The sequence below is a fragment of the Vanellus vanellus genome (assembly GCF_965231255.1).
Source record: "Vanellus vanellus genome assembly, chromosome: 3".
NCBI classification, from domain to species: domain Eukaryota; kingdom Metazoa; phylum Chordata; class Aves; order Charadriiformes; family Charadriidae; genus Vanellus; species Vanellus vanellus.
Window position 1 is genome coordinate 118,454,291 of NC_138907.1, and position 23,022 is coordinate 118,477,312.

The window sequence follows — 23,022 nt, forward strand, 5'->3', positions numbered from 1 at the left end:
TTTCACACACTATCCTTCTCCAGCATGTTTTCTAACCTCTGTAAACTTTGTCTGTATACTATACTGCAGTTTACATACATACACATTCTGCAATTTGTCAATAAAGGGAAAATGAAGATATACTTAAGACAATCAGGTTTACTTAACTAACTTTGATTTCTGCAGAAGAAAATGTAAAGCTAGCATAACACAAGCAAATCTCTTAGACAATATTAAAAAAAAAAAAAAAACAGGTTTATCCACATGCATCACTAGAAAAAATGCTTAAGTAGGCTTAGTCTTGTTTCTCATTTTAGCTTATCTTACAGAGTTTAAAAGTTTATATTTATAGTGAAAAAGTGTTCTTTTTAAAAAAAAAACCAAACAAACAAACAACACAGTAGAACATCACTGTTTCTTTAACTCAGCAATTCCAGCACCAACTGTCCATCAATTTAGCTTTTTTCTTCTGCTAGAAAGCATTCTTTATCTGTCATCTACCAAGGCAGTATGCAAACAAATGTATGGGAGCAAATGTATCATGATCTTTTATGTAAACACCTAAAATGTATTCCAGTCCCATGCAACTGATTAGCACTTCCAGATTAACCATGCCGAAGTCAGAGATTACAAGTACTATATCAGTAGCACTGCATAATTAAAAAAAAAAAAAAAAAACACAAAAAAAAAAACACAAGAAAAAGTCCCTCTGTAATATAACACATACAATAGCACCATCCACTTAAATAGAAATCAATACTTCCTGCTCAGAGTAACGAACAAGGATCAAATAATTTGGAAAAAACAAAACCTGAGGTAATACAAAACACAAATTAGGCTGTAATGTCAAAGTTCACAGACTTAACCTTGCAAAAACCATAAGCAAACTTTTAATTGTAATAGGCAGAGCAGAGTTTGGTTTGCAGAGCGTGCATTCTGCATAATACATACCATATCAGCCAGGAAAATTGAGGTGAGCTACATCACTGACCCAGTAATTCACCCACAGATCATGAAAGATTGACTGTAGGTGTTTCATCAGGTAACTTGGTAAAAATAGATAGCCAACCTGTCACATACCTGACTTGCATATTGATAATCTTTATTTCAGGCTTATAATAAAAAATTATAGCAAAATTACTCTATCAGTGCATTAAATGCCCAAAGACACTTACCACTATGACCTTCAAGAGTTTGATTCACAGAAAGATTGCTAGGAGCTGCAAGTCCCTTTATTTTTGCTTCATCTAAAAATAATAAAAATAGCTATAAAATAAACCTAAAAAAGCATGCATATTACTGTGTCTCTATCAATACTGCAGCCCAGTGTAACCACTATTTACATAGATAAAATTATGCACCTAAAAGTATGTAAATTGTAACTTCAGGATGAATTTTCCATCCTTCACTTCAATGTGTTTGCTATTCACATCCATCATCCAAATTCATATACTCTTTAGGGTCTAGCAGTTTTTCAGGGAAAAAAAAAAAACAAAACCAAAAAACCACAACAACAAAAAACATGACTATCACATTTTGTTACATGCAGAAAAAGGTTTAAATGAATTCGAAAATATATTAGATTTTACTTTTCTTGGAACATACTAAAAAAAAAAAAAAATCACAGCTTTCTCCCTAAAATAATGAAGGTGGTAGAGAACATTCAAGCAAAATCAAGAAATAATGAAATAAGTTCCAAAATAAACTGGAAGCCTATACAAAAACAAAAATAATACATATGCCTTGGAAAAAAGAGAAGTACTGAAGAAAACTTCAGCCAATACAGCAGGTAGACAAATGACGTGCACCATGTAAGACAAGCTGGAGGAAAAGTGTATTCAAAAGAAAATGACAATAAGTTCAATGTTTGTGCAAATACATAACCATCTATGCACAGATTTAAAATATATGGTATTGTCAAGTAACTTGTGGAAAGAGTTATGCTTTCAGAATTCTGAAGTGTGGTGGATTTTGTTCATAAAAGAAAAAAGAAATATCTCATTTACCTGTCTGTGTTTCTAATTTTAAAACTTTCAGTAATCCATCCTCTCCACCACAAGCTATGAAACCTTGATCTTTATTCCAGGAAATACACCTTAATCGAACATTACCAGGAATTGCAATCTGAAAAAGAAATATTCTGCATCTCTACATAGTTTTAAGAATTGTGTTTTATTTTAAAATATTCTATTTGAACACGTCAAAGACACCTATAATAGTACACAAGATAAAAACGTTGCTATCAACAGATCAGTATATGCAAAAAGAGACAGAAAGCAAGCAGACTTGCAAGCACTACTGAAACTGTGCAACACAACACTTGAGAAAAGGGAAATCTAACATGTGCAGTAAATAATAGTATCAGAACATCTTCAAAGGTGTGAAAAGAAGGTGCCATGAGAAACTAAACAAGAGAGAAGGATCACACAGTGTACAGGGCTTTGCCACGAGCTGGTCTCCGGCTGAAGAGCTGTGTCCAAAGTCTCCTGGGGCAGCAGTCGCTTAGGAGACAGCTCAAGACCAAAGAAACCCCAAGCCCCAAACCCCGGCCGAGAGGGAGCAGGCAGGACAGAGCAGGGCAACACTCTGGGCAGGGACCAAGCCCACGGCCGCACCACCAGCGCCAGCAGAGCTGCAGCAGGGAACCCCAAGGGTCCCCTCAGGGCCCCGCGGCTTCCGCGCCCCCAACCCCCCGGGGATGAAGGGGGGGAGAGGGGGGAGCGCGGGATCTCCGCCTGCTCCAAGCCGCCCCGACGTTCCTCCCAGCCCGGGGAGCACCTTCTTGCACAGGTAGATGAACATCCTGGCGGAGCGGGCGAGGGGTAGCCGACCCACACCGCTCCCCTCAGAGCGGCGCGGCACGGCGGGCCCGGCGCGGCCTCCCTTGGTAGCACCGTCACCCTGGCAACCGCCGCCGGAAGCCCGCCCCCACGGCGCGCGCGCGCGCGCCTCCACTTCCGGGAGTGGGAGAAGACAGATACGACTAGTTTCGCTGCCGCCCTCCCTCTGGCGCCGGGCGCGAGCGCTCCCGCCCCCTTGGGGCGGGGCTAGAGCTTGGCCCCGCCCCCAGAGGCTCTGGTTGAGTCGGGGGGGCGCAGCGGTTTACTGAGGTAACTGATGGCGGTGTCGCAGGCCGCGGGCGGTGGGCGTCGTTCCCGCTCCCTCAGACGGCGCTGCCGGCACCCGCGGCCAGGTCTGGTCAGCCAGACGAATAACGCCTTGGTTCGGTGGGTTGGAGAGGGTCAGCAAGCGCCATGGCTGCTGGTCCAGCACTCTTGGGTGCTGAGGTCAGGGGTAAGGATGAGGCCTGGGTTGGTGCCCGCACGAGGGGTGCAGCGGCCTTCAGGAGCAGCCTGGCTCTGCAGAAATGGTGCCAAGCTAGGTTGAACCCAACTGCAAAATAACTATTTTCTGTACAGAAGCTGTTTTGTAGCTGATCAGCAGAACAGGGGAAGATGGGAGATGTACAGAAGACAGTCTGTCCTGTGTCTTCTGCATCCTGCTCTAAAAACTGGCCTGCTTGACACAAGAGGAGTAAAAGTGCCACGTCTCTTAGGGCATTCGCTTTCATAGCAGATAAGCATGCCACAGTGCAATTACCCACATCACAAACACTGAATTTGTTCAGTGTCAAAGGAGGATCATGACGAAGCCAAGTTCTCAAACCTGTGTCTCGTTGAGTTTAGTGCTTACCCCTGGTCTCAGAGAGGCTATCTGGAAATGTAGAGAAATTGAACCACCCACGAGTTATCATCACATGACTTTATTGAAGTTACATGAACATGTGAGAGTGAGGAGCGCTGAGCATCCAGCTTTTTGACTGATGCCAACTTAGAAGCACCTACATAACACAGAACTATAAAGCAAAGGTGGCTGGACCCCTGTAAGCATCTTAGAGCTGAGTAAGATAGCTGAAGGTAATTTAGAAAATGCCTGTGGGTCAGGCAGTTGGACTAGATGATCTTTGTAGGTCCCTTCCAATTGAGATAGTCTAGTCTAGTCTAGTCTAGTCTATCCTATCCTATCCCCAATAAAAATAATTTTAAAATACCATTCAAAAGATTAAATTTAGTTCTTTTCATAACAGTTCTCCGCATTAAAGTTCTACAGCCACAATAATTAAAACAGTGTGATTATTTACTCCATATCAACAAGTACATCTATATTTAAAATAAAAATGTTCAGTCAATACGACATGCTGGTATGTCCTATTTTAAAGAAATCGCTTATATCCTTGGCATTTTATATGGTGCTCACAAACACGAACTGAGAAAAGATAGTTGCTCCAAGGAATTGAATGTAAATACCATCATTTGTAACATAAAATGGCGTTATGAATATTAATACATGAAACAAAGCCTGCCCAGCTGACAGCTTGCAAGACACATCTGGCCTCCAGGACAATTTTCCACTATCGTATAAAATTATACATCTCATCTGACAACTGGTCTTAGTGTAAATGGGACTGATGTCATCCACTCCCAATTTCCAAGAAGTTGAAAAGTCTTGCGTTAGATTTATAACTTGTTTATTCTTACCAATTACACAGGCCAAGGCATACTTCTGGCCCTATAAATCCTTGTATAATACCCATGTCTAAGCAGAGGACATGAAAGTAAGCAAAGCAAAGTGCTGGATATAAAACTCCATGACTTGCAGAAAAAAACACGCATACACAGAACTTCAAGGAAGCAAGTGTAGCATAGCTAGGTTGTCCCACACTAACTTTAATTCAAGTACAGCAAATTAACCTCAGTGGGGACACATCACAAAAAATCAACCACAGAACAATCCAGTACTCTTGGAGAGTATTATTTCTAGCCCTTGCTGTAGCTGTGTCCCATGTTCCCCTGTGCTATTTAGTATTATATTCTAACTTAACGTTACTGTATAGATATATCTGAAGTCTCATTCGCGCGTGCAGTGAACAAGATAACTGAGCTGACCACCAATTTTCCTTGCAAGTTTGTATCTATTATGTGCAGGGTATGAAGCAAGCACAGATGTTATAGTATGTCCTTGGCGTACCAGCTACTGATATAATATTTTGTGTAATTATATTGCAAAGCTCTACAAAATAATTTGGATTTTTCAGTTCTGAAATAAAGAATAATAATCATAATTTTGACTCCATCTTCAAATGTATTTCAATATAGTTTCTAAAGCATTTAGATGACTACAAATGCCAAGTGTGCTAAACAAGTGGATTCCTTTAACAATTAAAGTTTTAAATTGTTAACTTGTGTGTTTTATCCTACAAGCCTGGCTGACACAAGTAGCTCCAGTAATGTCCATGGTATGACAACAGAAATGACTGACTAATTTACGTATGTAAATCTTGTAGGATAAAAACCTTAAATTGGAGGATGTCTTTCATCCTTCTGAGTGTTAAACAACATTATTAATACTTGAAATTACTACTAAACCTTTTATCTGTATTAACAAAGACTTGTAGGTTTTAAAATCAAACAGTTCTTTTTCCAACTATGTGACTTGGAGATAGTAACCTGTTTAATTATGTGGATTTCTTCCATTTATACCTCCTTTATCTTTGAGGTTTTGTTTCCCTGTTTTTCTTAAACACTTTATTTCATAACGCACATCCTTTAAGTTGTGTACAAAAAAACACTTCCAACATCAGTGTGCTGATCATACTTTATTTTATTAAAATAAGTTACAAGACCCCAAATTACTTTCCCATTTAACGGACAGATGACATAGGCACAGTTTTTACTCTGCCTTGCCATTTCACAGTTTTATATAATGTGATATACTGTATCCATTCTTTTTTTTCTGTATCTACTTTTAAATAAATGAATTAAAATGCAGTTACTACAGAAAAGCGGTACTGGCTGTACTACTTGTAGTACAAACTGAAGCACAGCAGGTATAGGGAGCTTTATGGTTATAAACTGACTGTACATGAAGATCCTCAGAGTCACTGTATTTTCAAGACTGTTGTCTTTCTGAAGTCTTCTTGACATTTGTCAATAATAACAAACCAACTGCTGTTTTGTAAGTCGTGCACCAAAATAAAGCTTGCTGAACACAATAAAAAGGATTGCTTCTGAAAGATTATTTTAGAATTAAGTAGAATTATAGCTCAGACAACCTGCTGTCTGCTTTGATATGCCCGCAGCTTCTCAGACACTTCATCTAGTGGTCAGTTGTTAAGGACAATATAAGGTTTGGTTTATTTATAATCTTTCTCATTGCTGCATTTTCAACAAAAAATCTGTTTTCTTAATGAGGTCAATACATGCTTGAACCAGATATTTCAAAACATTTTAGAGATCTGTCAAGGTCTGGCAACTTCCCAAATGATCTCAACAATTTCTTAGAAGGAGTTGGACCAAGTGACATTCAGCACTGAGGAGCAGCAGGTGATTGTCTCCGCTGTTTCTTCCAGGTTGCCTTGAGAGGATGCTAGGGATACAAATTGCACACCAAAGAATAACTTTGAAAGAAAGCCTCAGTTCTTTGTGATAAAGCATATTCATAACTTGAAACCACACCATCTTCTTGCTTAACATTAGCTCTTTCAGCCAGAAAGATTGTTCTTTGAAGGACGTGCTACTATTGAGATGACATAACAGGTTTAATTATCTTGGTGATCAGTTTTAGCTACTTAGATTCCCTGGAATTATATATTATAACCCAAGGAAATTAGTTGTCATGTTTCCCAGGCAGATAAACCGAACTCCAGGCACACTGCAAGAAGAGGGATTTGCAATTAGACCTTGTAAAAATAACTGAATTTATTCAAGAACTGGGAAAGACTTGTGTCCTTGGCAGAAGTTTTCATTTGGCTTTCAGAAACTGTTGAACTGAAAAATTAATTTCTCTGTATAAATAATGAGTTAACATATGAAACTTACTAGTCTGCTTTGCTTTCCTCCTTTGATTAATCCTAAATACCCTACTCTTCCTTGGTTTTGAAGCCTCTGGGATCAGGATGACATCCACAGACATACTGCTGCCCTAAATCAATACCTATTTGAACAAGTGCACCTTTTACAGAAAAAAGCATGCAGTCTCAAAACTTTCCAGTGATTAAAATCTTGGTAAATTGTCACTGGGATCAACCACTCTCACTTCTAAAAATTGTGCCTTGTGTTGAATCACAGCTTGCCCAACTTTAACTCCCAATTATTAGTCCCCGCCATGCCATCTCTGGGCATTTATTCCAGCATTCAGGCTTGCTGTGGTACCACAGAGTTCACCACTTTCTCTTTTTGTTTGGTTGGTTGGGTTTTTTTCTCTCCCACATGTTTGTGAAATGTCTAATGCAGGGGCTGACCACATTTCTCTTCATTGCCACAGGCGCCACACTGCAGCAAATCATGGCAGGAAATTCCACCACAGCATAGCTGGCACCAGCCACCCTGCACCTCGGATGTCCCACGGACCCAAGGCTTGCCCAGTGCCTCCAGCCTCGGCACCCTGCCTCGCAGCTCTCCCGTTCTCCTTTATCTCAGCAGCTGGGTATTGAAAGGCCAACACATTTTCATGGAGAAGAAGAAGGTGCACGGGACAGTACCTGTCTGCAGAGTTGGGATGCAGAGGAATACCGCAGCGATGGTGAGACTGGTGTCACACTGCCTGTTTTGGGTGACTTGAAAATTTTGGGACATATACACACTACTAACAGGAGCATTCAAAACTGAGCATTTGCTGTAACATTAAGAGTCATCTGGAAGAATTACGAACAGAGCAGTACTTGATGTTCAACATAGCATCATCTAGGTGATGTGGGCATGTCATTTGCATTTTGTCTGTATTTTGGTACTAAAGCCCTTCAAGGAAATATGAAAGCACAGTTGTATTTGCAACAGCCAAGATTTTGCTCCATAACATTTCTAAAATTACCAGGAAAATACTTTCTGTTGTGAGGTGTGTTTCTTCCCTGGCTACCATCAAAGCAGCTCCCTCTAAAATACCAGTAAAGAGCTGACTGCAGATGATCATGTAAGAAAAAGGATATATTTTGTGGACAGAGCTTCAAGGCGTGAGGTGACCGAGTCCTGCAGGGCAGCTATGGCTTCACACTTACAGGATTCTTCAGTTGTTACAAGACTGCTCGTTATGGCTCCTAAGTGAGAAAACAGCATTTAGAATATTTATGATAATTAATGAACATTTAAAATGCTTGATTCTGCAATGGGAGTTGAACTCATGCTGTGAGACTCCAGCAAGCACTGCAACCCAGGGCTGTCGGGAGGAAGGGATGGCAGGGAACAGGGGCTGGCGCGCAGCCAGAGATAAGAGAGCCATAGTCCAGAAACAGGACAGCTTGACTCTAACCGAGGAGGAGACAGAGCAGCGGGTTCCTCACCTGCCTACCTGGATCCTCTGCACTCTTTAAATTAGACCATTATTGGACAAAACGTAAAAAGAGGCCTGGGTGCAGGGACCAACCAGCCTCCCCCATCAACTCTAATTGCTAGACTAGAGTGAATCTTCCCTTCACCTGTTATCTCTCCCTCTCATCCAGAATATCCCCCATCCCAAAAGGTAGGGCACCCTGGGAAGTAAAATGAGTCTCTTCAAGTGATGCAGACTGAGAAGAACCTGCAGTCCAGGTCTCTGTATTGTAAGTAGTACTTTGACCATCAGACTGTCCACACGGGAAGGCCACTGGCATCACTGTAAACAGAATCTATTCAATTAGCTGTATTTAAGGCCATGACTAACTTGTTGGGCTTCTCTTCAGAGGAATGATAGAATCGTAAAATGGTTTGGGTTGGAAGGGGCCTTTAAAGGTCATCTAGTCCAACCCCCCTGCCATAGGTAGGGACATCTTCCACTAGATGGGGTTGCTCAAAGCCCTGTCCAACCTGACCTTGAGCACTTCCAGGGTTGGGAAATCCACAGCCTCTCTGGGCAATCCCTTCCAGTCTCATCACCCTCACAGTAAAGGATTTCTTCTTCACATCTAAATAGAATCTAAATCTATCTATCTATCTATACAAAATCAAAGTTGCTGCCCTGTCAAAGCTGGATTGTAATGGCGTTTCGGGTACCCATGACTCCCAAACACAGCACTTCTGAGAATGCATTAGTCCAAAGTTAAGCCTCCAGCAGTTTTGCAAGCCAAGCAGGAAGACACATAGTGATTTTAGGCACATAAGGAGTCGGTCAGTGTCAGAAATCGGTCAATTTGCATCAGTTTCTGAGATGTGGGTGGAATTTAGATACCTAAGTCTCAGCTTGGGAAGGAATGAGAAGAATTGAAATTACCACTTGGTAAACAATACAAAAATGAAAGCAGGAACATGTATTAATTTTAAATACTAAGCAATAAGGTTCAGCAAAATCATCAATGTGTATCACCCCACAAGTACTCTTGGCTTGTAACACTGGCAATCCATATGCATAGGGAGTATCGTTTTTGATTCATCAAGAAGTGTGGACACAAGTCCATTCCAATGTCACATGAATATGGATAGAAAGAACAACAACATTCAAATAGGCCCAAATGAATTTAAAATCTAGTAGAAAGGCACCACAATGTTAATGGAGGAGCCAGTTAGTATGACAGAGAAGTCATCAGTCTCTTAGAAAGTGAGCGTTGCCATACTCCACTGTGGTTCCATTTAATCTGTTCCTAGGTCTTGCCCTGTCTTCCAGACTTAGAGGGGACCAGCCTCAGCTGTCCTTAAGAATTCCTTTTTCTCCATATCCACCACAAAACCAGGGATCATCACAAAGGGCTCGGAGAGAAGATAATTTAATTGTGGCATAATAATGTCATGAAAGACATTTTACATGAAAGACAATTTAACCTCACCTACTCCATAAAGAAAATAGGAGTTAAGGCAAGCTGCACCACTTGTGCAGGCTACAAACGAACACATCAACAGCCGCTAAAGCACAGCTACTGCAGGGACATTACTGTGTACGTATGAGACCAGAATAATAATCTTCCAAAGGCAGAGCCTCCTTAAAAGAGGGCCTACAGTTATGACATACCCTTTCAACAAACTGTCAAGAGGGATTACTTGTATGTAATACTTGTCTCTTTATACATGTTTTTTTACTTTGCTTGCAAAAGCAACGACAGCAGGTTATTCAGTTATTCTTTTCTGTAGATGCATAGCTGATCAATGCTAAACAAATTATATGAGCATTATAAGAGCAAAACAATAGAAATATTATACCTGGATACAATTCCTCTTTTTTTTCTAAATTGTTTTGGTTTCTCTTTTTGGTTTACGCCATTGATAATTCCATTTTGCAAGGAAACTGATGGCGGCTTGAATTATAGAAAAATGACTGAAATACATCCATTTCAAAAGGTTGTTCATTCAGTGTTTCTCTGTAAAAATCTATGAACAGATTCATTTCTAGCAGTGTAGAAATTCATTTGTCTTAGAGCCAATGTTGGAACTGTTGTCTCCTTGATTCCACTGAACCTGTATTTGTCCAACTCCCTTTTTTGGAACATTCCACCAGCTTTGTGGTCAACGTACAAAGATGAGCTGTTCAAGATTCAGCTGGCGGAAGGCCACTTCAAAATATCACACCAACATGGTTGGTTTCCACCCAACTGCCAGTTAATTTTTTATGTTTGCATTTAAATTCTCCAGTGACAGACACAGATCCTCCTTGGATTATGTCTGTTTTAACGAAATGACTTTTCCAACCAACTTTGGCAACCACCCAAGAGTACCATGAAGTCTTCTACAGTTCTCCTGTGAAATGTAGAGTCTTCCAGTATTTGATATTCAAAATCCTAGACACTCCCATTGCCACTGGGATGCCCAACAAGTCATACAAAACACGCTAGAGTTGTGTTTTTACATTGCGTTTATGTTTAAGTCCAGACCTACAAAAAATTACTGCTTTTGCAGATGGCATTTGGCTATATCCATGTATTTTATAACTTTGCTCTTACACAAGGTCCTCAGCCACTTGATGTAATGGCAAGTTATTCCTGCTCTGAAGCGGAGATCAGACTAGGTACCTCTTGAGGTCCTTTCCAACCCAATTTTACTTGTGATTCTACATCAAATGCTGCAGAGGTTCTGCCAACAGTTGATGCCATTATTGCCCACGTGAAGTGAAAACAGTTGCTGAGTTCATACCTGCCCCACTCAGCTTAGAGGAGTGGACAAGAACATATGGTTTAGCATTCAGTAGTCCTTCTGACACTGGTTCTGGTTCCCTCCCCAATCCTCCAAATGCCAGTACACAATTGAGTCCCGTGCCCCAGAGACAGATGCCCCAGAACCCTGCCTTGCCAAACCCCCCAGTTATTCCCATTTCATATATATTATAGATTATAACTGTTGGGGGTTTTTTTTTAAATACAGTGAAGTCCTTAAATGTGTGGTGATAGGTAAGAATCAACTGTAGTTTTAAATACAATAACTGCTATAACTAAACAAGAAGTATCCAACCAGCTCAAAACATTAGTGGACACAGGCAGAAAAGAATGAAAAGGGATTATACTTCCAAGGAGTTTGTGAGTTGATAGAACATTTTTTAAACAGATTAAAAGTATTTAACACATTAAAGAGAGGTACTTCAATAAATATACTCAGAAAAAAAAAAAACAACCAAGCATTAAATTATGACTTGAGCATGTTTTCTCATGTGTATTTAAGGTAAAGCCTTCCTAGCAGTCACAGGTATATGATCCACCGTTGCTTACACAGACCGGCTCACATGTATCAGTTCCCACAGAATGCATTTTGGAGAAACAGTTATCCAAAAGAAAGATAACTTTTTTTAAGGCTTCCCAATGGCAATCCTTTCCCATGCTGGGAGCCTATCCTATGTGAATCTTACCAGGAACTACTGAGGTGTGTAACTAATCTTGCCTTGAGGTAGTGAGATGAACTAATTGCCTTACCAGGGTCTCCCTCAGTCCTCACTTTGTACAGTTTATGCTCATTCCGACCACAGCTGCCGAACCCCACCAGATGTGAAGCGCCAGATCACCTCCAAAGGCATGCTAAGAAAAGTTTCCAGCACACAATAACTTTACAGTAAGGACACCAGGAAGGAAAGAAACATTAAAAAAAAAAAAAATTACATTTTTACCCGAACACACAGTTAGCTGTGAAGCTAAAGAAACTGTCCTGGTCACAGCAACGTGAAATTCAGGCTGGAGGGGAGGACACCACCTCAAACTGTCTCCTACAAAGTGGTGTGCAGTGTCCACGGTACTACAAAGTGCGCAACTATGTGACTAACCCCAGCTCTTCTCTCTTCAATTATTTCTCAGTTCTGCGTTTGCTGAATATCGCGTATTTTTTTAAAATACAGCGAAGGCCTTCGTTATAAGATGACAGAGAAAAACCAAATGGTAAGAAGTTAGTGGCATTGTTGCATATAAAGCGCTTTATGTCTCTGAAGGTTGCTGGAAGTGGAAAAGGCAGAGTGACACAGAAGTCTCTTATAACACTCAAATGCATGTGAAAGTTTCTCAAACACATTCAAATACATTAACCTGTTTATGAGGGCTAGTTCAACGCACGTATGTAGCTGGGGAGGGTGTGGGGAAGAGGGAACAGCAAAATCTGCTCTTACTTGAGCAAGTCTTCTTGTCTGGATTGAGGGTGTAGCCTTGGTAGCAGTCACAGGTATAGAACAGATCGTCTCTCACGCAGACCTGCTCGCAGTCATGCCTGCCTGGGGCGCACATGTCGACAGCTGAGGAAGGCGTTGGAGAAGAGAAGAATATTAATCAAAACCCAAACTTCAGTTTAGTTGATGTTAGTAATTCCCGTTTGCAAGCATATCTTCATTTGGATTCAAACCAGGATGGTTTTATTGCCATGTCAGCACGCTGTTAGCCATAGTAGGGTATACAGAGTGTGTTTTTATCTAGCTATGCACATCACAAAATTAATACGATTTTTGGAACGCTGGCAACACTTTTTTGCAGTTGTAACAGATTGCAAAAGGAACTGAACTAGCAGTGACCCAGTTACAAAATAATTCTGCCAAGGAATTTCAGAGAACAAATATCTGGATTTTAAGAGAGTATTTGGCATTATTTCAGCTCTAATTGAGTTGGATAAGACACTGTTTTATGGAGTGAAAAGACCATAAACAGAAGAGTATACATGGCTGCGAAAAAAAAAGAGAGACGTGGCACCCGCTGCCAGTTACAAAGTGGGCACTTGATGTGTGAGGCTGATGTTTTCTGCCAAATTTAACACGCCAGCTCTGAAAGGCCAAGCTGAGGGGGAGTTCCTATATTTGGATATCTTTGCAGTAAGGAGGTTCAGCAAGGGACAGGCAAAGAAAGGAAGAAAGAGAAAGAGTGAGAGAAAAAAGAGAAGAGAGAAAAAGAGAGAGAAAGAAAGAGAGAGAGAGAAAAGAGAGAGAGAAAATGAGAGAAAGAGAAGAGAGAGAGAGAAAGAGAGAGAAAAGATAAAAGGAGAGAAAGAGAGAAAAATAAAGACAAGACCCCCCCTCCGGGACCTAGACTATTTTTATTGTATCATGAAGACCTGGATGGTTGAGAAATCATTAGCAGCCTATTGCAAAATGAGATTCAAAAGAGAAAAAAAGCAAGTGTGTTAGGGAAATAATCTGAAATTGGACTATGCAGGGGAAGAATCAGTGCTATGAAAGGAGGCTCAGGATTGGACTCCCAGAGGGGATGCCTAACTGAATTCACATTCCCTCACAGATGTTTACTGCCAGGTGAGAGTTAATCTTCGGAACGGTATTTACAAAATCAGCTCCTAAACTACGCAGGAAGAAATACTGAGGCCCTCTGGCTCCACCTCTTTGAGATGCGAGACCTATGACTTAATTAGGGAGATTTTCCCGGGAGCCTCTGGGAACAGGAAGCCTAGGTTCAGTGCTGTGTCACACAAAACGGAGTAAGGAAAGGGACTATGACAAAAGTGGAAAAAGGATTTTGTGTAAATAAAACATCCGGTAGACATCCAAAGAAATGAGTGAAGTTCAAATCCTAATTAAGTGAAAATGGTAGAGAATACATATTAACTTGGAGGTACTATATATTTACATAGACATCGTTAAGTACCAACTATGTTTATGCTCCTGTTCTCCATAAGAGATCACAACTGGGAAAGAACATTTCCCTCCATCCTCTAGAGCTCTAAGGCTGGCGTATTTTTTAAGGTCCAAACACATTCACCAGAAAGAGTGATCACACTCATGATGATACAGACTGTGACCTCTCTCCCAGCACAGTCCGTGCTCTCCTTCATCTCATGCCCTTGTGCTGCTTTGCTGAAGAGTTTTCTGACACAGGTAGTGCACATCACGTATTCCCACCAAATATATTATCCTTCTCCTCTCTCAGGTGGATAGGGCAATTCGTGCTCCATAGGTGTGACAATACTGTGAAGTCCTCAGGGAAAGGCCGAATGGCATTTTAATTATACCAATTACAAGTTTCACACAACTGTAGAAGAGTCATGGGTCCCAAATTATTACTGGACACATGACGAAATAAAGTTGCACAGAGTTTTCAGGAGCTATACAGAAACTCTTGGATACTTTACCAGAAAAATAACATAAATTAACTCGATTTTTAAAAGCTACTTGTTTCTAGCCGAACACAGTATTTCCTTAATCAGGTCTTACCTGAGCAAGTCCTCTTGTCTGGATTCAGAGTGTATCCTTCAAAGCAGTCGCAGCTGTAGGATCCATCATTGCTCAGACAGACTTGTGCGCAATCATGCCTTCCCCGCGCGCACATGTCTGTGGCTGCGGTGAACCATGTTTTAGAAAAGACACCTATGAATCCCTTCCAGACTCAAGCATTTTAAATGACTCAACGTTTATAAATACAATTTAATTAGGATTCAAATTAGGATTCAACCAGTGCCCTACTACATTATTATATTATGCTGCAGACAACTGAATTCAGTTACTAATTATTTAATGGAGGAGGCAGATACCGGGACTGCAAGACATTACCGTACCACATCTCACGCAATTCTGATTTTCATCAGCAATTGTAAGAGTCCTGAATATCCCCAGTAAGGGTGAAGCTAAAACACCCTACTGAGATGAGCAATAACCCTCCACGTGTCCAGGCAGAGGTTGTCCTGTCATATAACTCTCAGTTGCTGTAAAATCAGTATGATGTTTCCCAATATTAGCAGTTACTACGGTGAATCCAAATTTAACTTCATACTTTCATCCGTGAGCTGAAGGCAGGCACAAGAAGCCAGGCATGATCTGTAGAAATGCTATTAAATGGTGAAGAGATATAAAGCCTAGTGAGAAAACAAACAAACAAACAAACAAGCAGGAGCACTAGAAGATTATGTTCTCTCTTCAGAAATAAGAACTTCAGTGAGAAGAATGCTTATGTGCTCTCAAAGGGAAGGACGCCCTCAGCAGTTACAAAATAGCTGCCCGCAGGCTGGTGCTGCTCTGCTGGGTTTAAAGAAACAGCTCCAGAGAAGTATTTTGGGGGAAAAAGTTTTTATAATGGACTAACTCTTCAGGGCACCAATTCAAGGAGTAGGAAAGGAAGAAGCTACTGCTGGTGAAAGACTGGGGTCGCTATATAGCAGACCCTTGCACAGCTTTGGAAGCAGAAGCAGCAAACTGTAAAACCCCCTGAGTTTCAACAGGAGAGAGGGAGAGGATGTGAGAAAATCATAAAGTTTCAAGTTGTCTATGGACTAGTGGCACTCACTCTCCAGGGGAGACACAGTGCTGGTGGGCATCTCCAAAATAGGTTCATCCTCTCCCATGGATCCACATGGATCCACACATCCAAGTGATGTTTGTGAAGCACTGTGAAGACCATGAAGTGGCAGGTAAGTGCCAAATTGCATTTTTTTAATCAGCACAGTTAAAGAAAAATGCAATTTTATTGTTACTGGAACCAAAGGGAAAGGCTACAGGAGAATTCTCATTTTAAGAGTTGACGTCTGTAAGCAGTTTTTCAACTAGAAATAATGAGGGTCACTCACAGAAAACATGTCTGTGTCTCCATGAGTTTCACATATTAAAGTAGCCTTTAATTGTTACCTGAGCAAGTCTTCCTATCTGGATTCAGGGTGTAGCCTTCATAGCATTCACAGACGTAGGATCCGTTGTTGCTCACACAGATCTGATCACACTCGTGCCTTCCAGGTGCACACATGTCCACAGCTGCAAGAGGCATGGTAGAGAAACAATTCATTGCCAATATAAAGTAGTTTGGGATGGAGCGCATCGTCACATTTTTGAATATATTTTCATTAGGAATCAGCTCAGAAACGGCAATAGTAGTTGAAGGAATGAGAATAAGCAGTCAGAGAAAATATCTATACAGTGTCTACATCTGAGACGACGTTTTGGCATCTGGCCCTAATGAGTGGATCTGTAGGCATAATAAATAGGATGGTGATGGAATCAAACTACTTCTCACCATTACTTGCAGCAGGCTTATATTTATTATTTATTATTAGATTTATTATTATTGAAGGAGATACAGAAGTTCACTCTTTCAGCAAAAGTACACAAGTAGCTTCTCAAATCCAATTATGGTGTTAGAAAAGTGATTTTTTTTTTTCTTATTGAAAATGAGAAAAGTACATCTTGCACTGTTTGCTGGATTAGGAGTAGCAAACGTCAGCGCTGGGTCACTGTCACAAAAAGTTCCAGGCGTCTTTTGCATCATTCTGTAGCCAGAAGAAAGAGGCCGTAAGTGACACTGGATGAACGGCACTGAAATAACTCACCACCTGAGGTGACAGAAAGACAAGATGAATTGAAAAGGGTGCAACAGGGAGAGATTTTAAGCATTTAGCAACATTACATTGGAAATGAGAACTTAGTATTGAAAAGGACCTTCTGGCTTTTTGTATCCAGTCCCTTCCTATTACAGACAACCCGCTGAAATAATGCCAAAATGTGCCAGTCACTGTCTGGCAGTTTACTAACTTCTGCTCACTGGCATACAACCTGATTTATGAGTTCCTACCGCATTGTCAAAAACCCCCATGTAAACTGAAATGCAACAGAAAGCAAAATAAAATATAAAATGAAATGAAATGAAGTGAAATAAAATAAAATAAAATAAAATAAAATAAAATAAAATAAAATAAAATAAAATAAAATAAAATAAAATAAAATAAAATAGCAACAGAAAGAGCATCAAGACCAGGAGGAAGAGACAAATGACTGGGAGGCAGTAGGATAACCACACTGTCTTTTCAGGGATGAAAAGAGTGTTTGTGTAATGATGGTCCAGATGTATCAGCCAGCAAAGAAACCCACCAGTGCAAGATGGGTCTGTGAGGGCTGCAGCTGACACGTTCCATCACGTTTCAAAAAGCCAAGACCAAGAGGATATGGAAGAAAGTTTTGACAGTAATGTAGCTTTCCATGCACGTGAACCTCCTCATTGAAGGACAGTAGAGAAATAATGTCCAAACCTTGAGGAACTGAGAAGCTGAAACAGCAAACTACACAATGAGATTTGGGTTTTGGGGACCAGCTAATTGCCCAGCAGACAGTAAGGGGATCTCATCAGACTGAGAAAACAGAAACAAGTGAGACGAAAAGCAGCGCGTCGGACGGCAGCTGACATACGTGTGGCAGACAGACTGACTGCTGCAACGCTGGGCTGTCTCCGCGATGCACTTTGTGTGCTGACAGTCTTTTCTTTCACAGATGGTCTAACTACATAACTAATTAACTTCTGACTAATTTTTCTCAAGTGTATTTAGCTTTAGATCTGCTGCTGCTTTGGTCATCTCAAGATGTCCCTGTTTCTCTCTGCAGACTGTAAAGGAACGTAGATACTCACTTCAACTTACACGATTTTTAGATGACTAAATTTAGACAAGGTGAAAAAAGGAAGGGAGGAGAAAAGAAAGGTGGGAAAGGGGAAAGAAAGAAAAGAAAGGAGGAGGAAATGAAGAGAAAAGGAGAAAAATGGAAAGACAAGTCTGTTATTACCAACATGTTATTCACATGAGTAGTTACAACGTGGGTATCGACTACTAGGAAAATCAAACTCCAAAGCGATAGTGTTGAGATAAGAAATGAGAAACAAGAACGCTTGAATCTTCTCATGTATTTCTGAACGCAAGGCAACAGTGCCCGTTTTCTGAAACATGGAAGATTTAGGTGTCCCCTACTAAGGCTGATAGAAAGCGTGCCTTGTATTTCCATTGGCAAAAACAAATCTCAAATGAAGACAGCGCCTTTTCATTCTGCTACACCCTTGGGAATAAGAGAATTCATCTCCATGGCTTATGAACAAAATCTGTGGGTGATATTTTCAACCGTAACTAAGAAGTTCAGACTCAAATGGTCAAATTTTTGTGGTAGGAAAGTCAATATTCCACTGACTTGGACACCAATTCAAGGCTAAGATTTTCCATCTCCAGATGGTCTCATGTTGAATGATGCTCTCAATGCATCAACAACTTGATCGTAGCCAACTATTTTGCCCCTGAACATTAGTTTTCCTGTTTTTAGTTCACCCTACAAACAAATTTATTTGCCTTGGCCAAAGCAAAGAAAATCCTAATTGTCACTGGTGAGTCTAGATTTCTGACCAAGAAGCAGTCAGGAGCTGGAAAAGGCCCAGTTTACCCACACTGTCTCACAAGACCCTCTTAGATTCATTTGGTTTGTAGGAACCTTTTGAAAAACTATTCCCTTTACCCCAATTTTTGTCCATAAATCCCACAGAGTGTGGCTAATTGCATGCAGGAAACTCAGAGTTACACTGGAAGCGTGTATGCGTGGGCTCTCTTTGGTTTCTCCTCCAGCTTCGTAAGGGCGTAATTCCTGTTCTTCAGCACAATAAACAGTATGTTTTCTCTTAAGGACATGAAATTTTTCTTTGGTGCTATGAAAGGACTTGCTTTGGCGAGAACATCAGTGGAAAATAAGTGCTATGTTCACAGCACACATACCTGTCCAGGTAGGTGGGCACTCGTACCCACTTCCAGCTACCAGAGAGAGGATGTGGTCACATCAGCAACACAACATGATGTCAAGCCAAACTTCAAGGCATTTCCTATGTTAATTATTGGGGAAGGTGTCCTGTCTACAGATGGTCCTACACATTTATTTCATACCTAGAAAAAGAGGTCTATTCACTCTAAACGTATTCAAAAGCTATGGTGGTAATTTTTAGTAAGGCTCTGAAATAACGAAGTAACACATTGCTAACCAAGTTCCCAAGGCAGTGGCTGTTATTTTAATTCTCTTACAATGTTCTTTACACCTGATTTTACCCGTTACTTGCTGGAGACTTATTTTACAAGTAATTTCCTTCAAAATTTACTAGAAAAGTCTACTTCATACAAGTTCTTTAATTGTCAAGAAGTTGCCGTTTGATTTTTGTGAGAAGGGCTGTGCCATAGCTACCCATAGGCAGTTCTAAATACTCCGTATACATGACCCTTATTTCCTGTAAATGACAATAAGAACCCACGCTGGCCTAGTGGAATTCTAGCTCAACCCAAATACACATCCAGCATTATCCCAAGACCAGCCCTGAAAGAGCGAAGCTAATTCAACCCATCGCACAGTCCCCTCTCTAAATCAAGTTGCAGAGAAGGACAGAAAGGTGCGAGCCTGGCACACTGAAAAAGCCCAGCAGTGCCTGCCGACCGAAAGCCCCTCCCGAGGTGACCTGCCCTTGCGCGCCGGCACTTCATCCTGCGCCAAATTTCTCAAGCTAGCGTGGCGGTTCCCCTGCCACGCCGACTTTCCTACTCTGAATCTGTAAGGAGCCCTTCGGAACCACACTTCCACCCTCCTTGCTTCCCAGCCAGGTGGGAAGAGAAATGAGCAGACTGCACAGCTCCGGCGTGCGCTCTCGGCAAGTCAGTAAATATACGTAGCCGAAAGCCGGCCAGATCGCCGTGCTTTATCGTGCTCTAAATCGGACCAACCGCAGAAGGAGGTGCGCTGAAATCAGGTCAGTTACCTGCATGGTAAGGTCACTATTGAAAAGGAAAGGTCATTACTTGGCCCCCACTGAATAAAAGGGTTGGCTTGTTTGCCCAACGGGTGGCAAAGGAAATATTTAAATGCGATACATAACACTTCGGAAAATGAAAAACTTCTTTCTTCGGGAGCAGAACCACAGTAGGAGCCAAAAGGAGCCAAATTACACTACCCTCTTGGACCGACCACCTTACCACAGAAAGTCTCTCTGAATTTGGATGTCAGCTTTTCGATCACACCGTAGGTCTCCACATAAAAGACGTGTTCATCCAGTGGTTCGCTGGCCATTATCCTCAGGGACTGCATGTCTGCCCGGTCCACCCCGACTGCGTAGATCTCAATGCCAGCTGTGCGGGCGCTTGCTGCCACGTCTTGAACCTGGTCTTGCGGTCGTCCGTCTGTCACAACAATGACCACCTTGGGGATGTTGAAGGTCGCTGGCCGGGTGCCCATTTCCTCGGTGAAGACTTCGTCCATGGCAGTTTGGATGGCAAGGCCGGTCATCGTGCCAGCAGACAAGGGCTCAATGTGAGATACAGCCTCCTTCATAGATGCTTTATCAAAGTAGGTCCGGAGAGGAAACTCTACCTTGACCGTGCTGGCGTAATTCATGACTGCTACACGGGTTGTTCTTTCACCAACATCCAGAGTATCGATCATTTTTGACAAAAAGATTTTCACTTTCTCAAACTCTTCAGGTCGGACGCTACGGGAGCTGTCTATGATGAAGACGAGGTCTAGGGGCCGGTTCTTGCAGGCGGCATCTGTCAAAAAGGAAGGAAAACACTTCAGTTATCTCCCACACAGGACTGGAGCTCTCACCAGAGGGCAGCGAGAGCTGTCATGGCAAACTACTCCTACCAGATAAATGTTGGCACTCTTGGTTCTTTAGGAAGAGGTTTAAAATTACAGTGAGCAACACGTTAGCAATTCTTAAATATTCATTTTGACAAGTAATAAATAATTGGACACTTCTAAGCAGTAAAAGAGAGGTCCACATTCGAGTCCACAAAATGCCTAACTGTTCTTGAAACAACGGGTTGTAGTTCATGTGTAACAGCCAACACAGAAGTGTAGCAATGATATATAAACGTACTTTTTATTTTCGTAAAGATAAAGCCTATACAATACAGAAATAAAATGGTAAAACAACTGGCTAGATTCCATAGTGAACAGATCCTAACAATATTTTTAGGGTAGTAACAATATAGATTGCTATTTAGGAATTATTTCTTATTTGTAATTTACAATCCAAAGTACGCAACAAGAAGGCCAACAGGAGAAAGATGCAAGTGATGCTGTGATAAAGGTTTCTTTAGAAGTTGTTGCTGTTTAAAGGTTTCTAGAGCAGCAAAATAAATGAACTTAGTATTTATGAAGTAATTTTACATGTAAAAATGAACATTTAAACAAATATTTCTAGCTTCTAAAATTCCTCACTGACATATAAATGTAGACTGAAGCAGAAAAGCCACAGTTGAGATCAGAGACAAGCGTCACTTCTAGGAAGATGAAAAATAATCAGGAGAGCAATAGCGGGCAACCCAAGCTGCACACTCTATCCTAACTTGGCATTGAGGATAGCACCAAGATATGGATTTATACGGCTGGTTTATGAAAAGCAGACCACCCAAAAGCACACTATTTCTACAAAAGAGACATTCCTGCTCAACTGGGCATTAAATAGCAAAATGTGAGGTGCTCAGTTCAAATATACTCCCTGAAGAGCTGTTTTGGGAACCTGACACACCTTTCCCAGCTACTATCAAGTCGAGTCTTACATTCCATTCTGGTTAAAAAAAATAAAAAATAAAAATTCTTCACACAGCTTTTAAAAGTAGAGATGAAAACAGCACTTTTTTTTTTTTCTCAATGCATTATTTTTTTTTCTCTTCTGCAAGTTAAAAGGAAGAGAAAAAAATCAAATTGCACAGATAGATCTTACTTCCATCAGGAAACTCAGTAGTAGAGTTGATTTTGCCTTTGGAGAGATAACGGACTAGACGAATCTAAGATCCTGTCTGGGTATATTACATATAATTCTACATGCATCCCATGAGTCAGTTTTTGCATTAGGATTTAGAAGAATGGCTTTGTGCCCTTTGGAAAGCTGAGAAAACACGAAGAAATATTTGTGCGTGCACGCACAGTGTAAGATAGGAAAGAAAGAGACACAATGTTTGTCATACAAGAAAAAAAAAAGAGAAAATCCTAGATTTGTAGGCAGAAGAATTATCTTTTATAGATTAGGGAAAAAAAACAAACCAAACCAAACAACCAAAAAAAACACACAAAAAAATCCCCAAACTTCTCAGCAGCCTGATCCTTCTGTGAGTCGGAAAGAGATGTTTTGAGACATGAACGCAGGTAGAGAAGAGTAATTTAGGTTTTACAGGTTAGCAAGGGCAGCTTTGCATTTAAAAAAAGAAAAAACGAAAAAAAAAAAAGAAAGAAAAAGGAAAAAAAAAAGAAAGAAAAAAAAAAAAAAAGAGAGGTATTTGTGCCTACAAGCGAAGGGTGCGCGGAGCGCTGCCGCTCCGGCACGATGTGTCGCCCTGAGGGCACAACCTTCCCGGCACCGTTCGATGAAAGCAAAGCGCGTTAAGGCGACGCGCCGAGCGGGGCGGGCGCGGGCGGTACCGGAGCGGCGAAGCCACGCGCGCAGCGAGCGGCCCCGGGGGATGCGGCCCCTCGCCGGGGCGGACGGTACCTGCGTCGGGGGCGCCGGCGGGCCGCGGCTGCGGGCGGTGCGGGAGTCCCCGCGTAGCGGGCGGCAGCAGCAGGGCCAGGGCCAGGGCCAGGGCCAGGCAGCGGCCGGGGATGGCGAACGCCCGTCGCATGGTTGCCCGCCTGCCAACCCTCGCCCCGCCGCTTTTAAAGCTGCCGGCAGCGATGGGGGACGGGGGTGGCACCGGCCGCCCCCTCCCCGGGGGCGGGGGCGGCGTGGGCTGGCAGCCCTCGGTCCCCCGCCCCGGCGGGGCGTTCGGCCGGGAGGAGGAGGAGGAGAGGGGAGGGCTGGAAGATGGGAACTCGCTGCACGGTGAAGGGCTGGGTTCAGACCTGCGAGCCAGGGAAGCCGAAATCCAGACTTACCTTTTCCTCCCTCTCCACGGGGGTTATTTGATTCAGGTGCGC

General features: G+C 41.8%; 2 protein-coding genes across 3 annotated transcripts in view; both read right to left on the reverse strand.

Annotated features, from left to right (window-relative positions):
* Positions 1–2,781, reverse strand: part of WDR35 (WD repeat domain 35) — a gene marked incomplete at its 5' end in the record, with an annotated part of 44,636 nt that extends 41,855 nt beyond the window's left edge. For both annotated transcript variants that reach the window (XM_082481084.1, XM_082481085.1), the window contains 3 exons: positions 1,155–1,226; positions 1,986–2,103; positions 2,758–2,781. In XM_082481084.1, the coding sequence (XP_082337210.1) occupies positions 1,155–1,226; positions 1,986–2,103; positions 2,758–2,781 (214 nt within the window). The remainder of the gene's footprint in view (positions 1–1,154; positions 1,227–1,985; positions 2,104–2,757) is intronic.
* Positions 2,782–5,678: 2,897 nt separating this feature from the next.
* Positions 5,679–22,727, reverse strand: MATN3 (matrilin 3; the record flags this gene model as incomplete). Its single annotated transcript, XM_082480755.1, has 7 exons — positions 5,679–6,135; positions 7,961–8,071; positions 12,517–12,639; positions 14,557–14,679; positions 15,961–16,083; positions 20,082–20,651; positions 22,598–22,727. 7 exons carry the CDS (start codon positions 22,725–22,727, stop codon positions 6,083–6,085), a joined length of 1,233 nt encoding a protein of 410 aa, XP_082336881.1. The 3' UTR covers positions 5,679–6,082.
* Between the last annotated feature and the right edge of the window lie 295 nt (positions 22,728–23,022).